Source organism: Montipora foliosa, chromosome 10 (assembly GCF_036669935.1).
Source record: "Montipora foliosa isolate CH-2021 chromosome 10, ASM3666993v2, whole genome shotgun sequence".
Classification (NCBI taxonomy): Eukaryota; Metazoa; Cnidaria; class Anthozoa; order Scleractinia; family Acroporidae; genus Montipora; species Montipora foliosa.
Window position 1 is genome coordinate 6,566,862 of NC_090878.1, and position 2,500 is coordinate 6,569,361.

At 34.3% G+C, this 2,500-nt stretch overlaps 1 protein-coding gene across 2 annotated transcripts in view; it reads left to right on the forward strand.

Moving 5' to 3' along the window:
- Positions 1–2,500, forward strand: part of LOC137974267 (receptor-type tyrosine-protein phosphatase S-like) — a 50,902-nt gene that overhangs the window by 14,823 nt on the left and 33,579 nt on the right. The window contains exon 7 of one of the 2 annotated variants that reach the window (XM_068821144.1): positions 1,260–1,553. The exons of the other annotated variant lie outside the window; for it this stretch is intronic. Within the exon in view, the coding sequence (XP_068677245.1) occupies positions 1,260–1,553 (294 nt within the window). The remainder of the gene's footprint in view (positions 1–1,259; positions 1,554–2,500) is intronic. 2 annotated transcript variants of the gene reach the window in all.

A 2,500-nucleotide genomic window follows, 5' to 3' on the forward strand; every position in this document is an offset into this window, starting at 1 on the left:
CGTTCAAAAACTTGCAGAAAGGCCATTGCAGGAGTTCAATTAAAAAAAACCACAATCCCTCAAACACTACTTTAGTTTTACATCTTAGGAGTCCCCAGCTGCAGGCTGAATTTCAAGACAATCAGTTGAATTTTCATACCTTATCTATTCACTTAAAGAGGGTACATCCAGAGTTTTACAAACTTTTCATGCCTTTTGATCCACCACAAAACGCAGCTCAGTTGACAGTCATGAAATAAAGTGCTGTGTTACTGCACTACCACACGTATGCAATGCATGCCTATTTTTAGGTTTTTCCTTTCCCACCGAAAAGTCCTTCCCAGGAAGTAAACCAATGACAATGGGTGAAAAAATTTGATGATGTTATGACAAACAATGCAACTTGAAATTCAAGACCACGGTTAATTTCCTGTGGAAAACACAACCAAATTCCTTGGCGTTGACAGTTTCTAATTGGCTTTTCCCGCCTTTGCTGACTGAGAAAGAGCCATCAAAAATATGTTTTTGTTAAGAACTTTCATTTTGTTTAACATTTTGGAGTGTTTTTTGGAAAAGTTAGTTTGTGTAGTTTTGATTACTATGAGATAAGACATAAATTGCATAAATTTCATCCGTGAAGGTCTACCTTAACCTTAAGCTATAAAAATTTTATCACTGTCATCGTTTCGTATTTTGTTATAGTTACGATTAAAAAGTTATTGACAATATGACTTCTTCGTGCTTGAAATTTCAAATTACTTGCTCTATTAAACTTCCTGAATTATTCTCCACTTAGTCCTATTACCGTTATTAAGTATGTACAGGTGAATAGATATAGCCACCTCATGGAAGCAGTGTATTAAAGTAAAGCTAGGAGCTGGTAAATTGAGGCAAGTGACAAAATACTGACCCCCTAATGACCCCCCTTCGGACCCCCTCTAAAATTCATGGGAAATAAAAAGATTTAAGAAATAAATGGATAAATACTGTGGGGTATGTTGATTTAATTTGGAGGTAGCTTTAATTATTAGTGTTGTTTTTCTTTAAGATAATACTGATTATTTCAGCCTCAAATAATTAAGGTTGTTTTAGCATGTGATCAAGTTTTGCAGCATTGTACCTTAGCATGTACATGTGTGTATTCATCCATGAGAATGTGCAGCAAGAATCTCCACTCAGAGACATGACTCTACCTACAACATAAACACTCAAGGGATTAGCTTGAAGACAAAGCCAATCTTCAATGATCCATTGAAATAATTATTTTTTTTTCATTTTAGCAAAGCCAGTGGTGAGGCTGAATGTTGTGAGTCGTCAATCTAATTCTCTCTTTTTGGAATGGTCGTTATTGTCAGAAGGTCAAAGCAATGCCTTTATATTGTATTACACCTTACAGTACCGAACAGATGACAGTGATGGTTTGATAAAAAGAATCTCTCCAATTTCGCCGGAAACAACAACCTACCAATTGAATGATTTAAAGCCATTCACTGAATACATTGTTGAACTGTATGCAACCAATAAGCATTTCAGCAGTGAACCATCTCGTTTTACTGCAAGGACAACTGAAGCAGGTAAAACAATCATAATTATACAGCGTCATATTCACCAACTGCTCCATGGCACTTTACAATACTGCAGTAACATGGTGTATAAAGAAAAACCCTTGTCCGAAAAGATATCTTAATTTAGGGAAAAAAACTATTGTGGTATTTACAGTACATTGTCTTATTTCAAATGGCAATGCATTTCATAACATTGCAGCTATCACTGAGAATGTCATAAACCATAGGTCTTTTGATTAGAACAAGGAATAACAAAAAGATATTTGGAAGATATCTTGGGCAGTTATAGTTGTCATTAATTTTAAAGTATTTTTTAATGGTAATTAATGCAAGTAGTTAGTGAATCATGCAATATATACAGTCATCTTATTTGATGGTGTAACATATAATGTGCGCCAGATCTTTTGTGAGTTGCATAGCTTGTTTGTCCCTTTACTTCTGACTGTTATTTCCTTGTTTTTTTTTTATTTAATATTCATTTCCTCTTTTTATCATTGAATTTTAAAATACATAATTATTCCATGTTTCAATATAAATTATCTTTAAATAATATTATGTTAGTCATAGATTCCGGCTATGTTAATCATGCTCAATGTTTTTTTTTGTTTATTCTAAAGTAGGCGGTGGCCAACTCAAAAGCAGTTGCTACTTTGGTCACCACACACATTTAATGTAGTATTAGCTCTGTTTTTTAATGTTATTTAATTAACTAATGAAGAGAATCTGTTATTGTTTTAATTTATATCTGTGAACTTACAATGTAAATAGTTTGAAATAAATTGAACTTAAACTTGAGTCTGGGAATTGAACCCCGGCCACATTGGTGGGAGGTGGTGGGTGCTCTTGCCACTGCTCCCTGCTGTCAAACGCAAGACAATTTTAGTTGTTCATCAGTGGAGCAGGGACCAGACAAATTTTCTACCGGTTGACTCTTGATCCATTACCTGTGTTTTAGA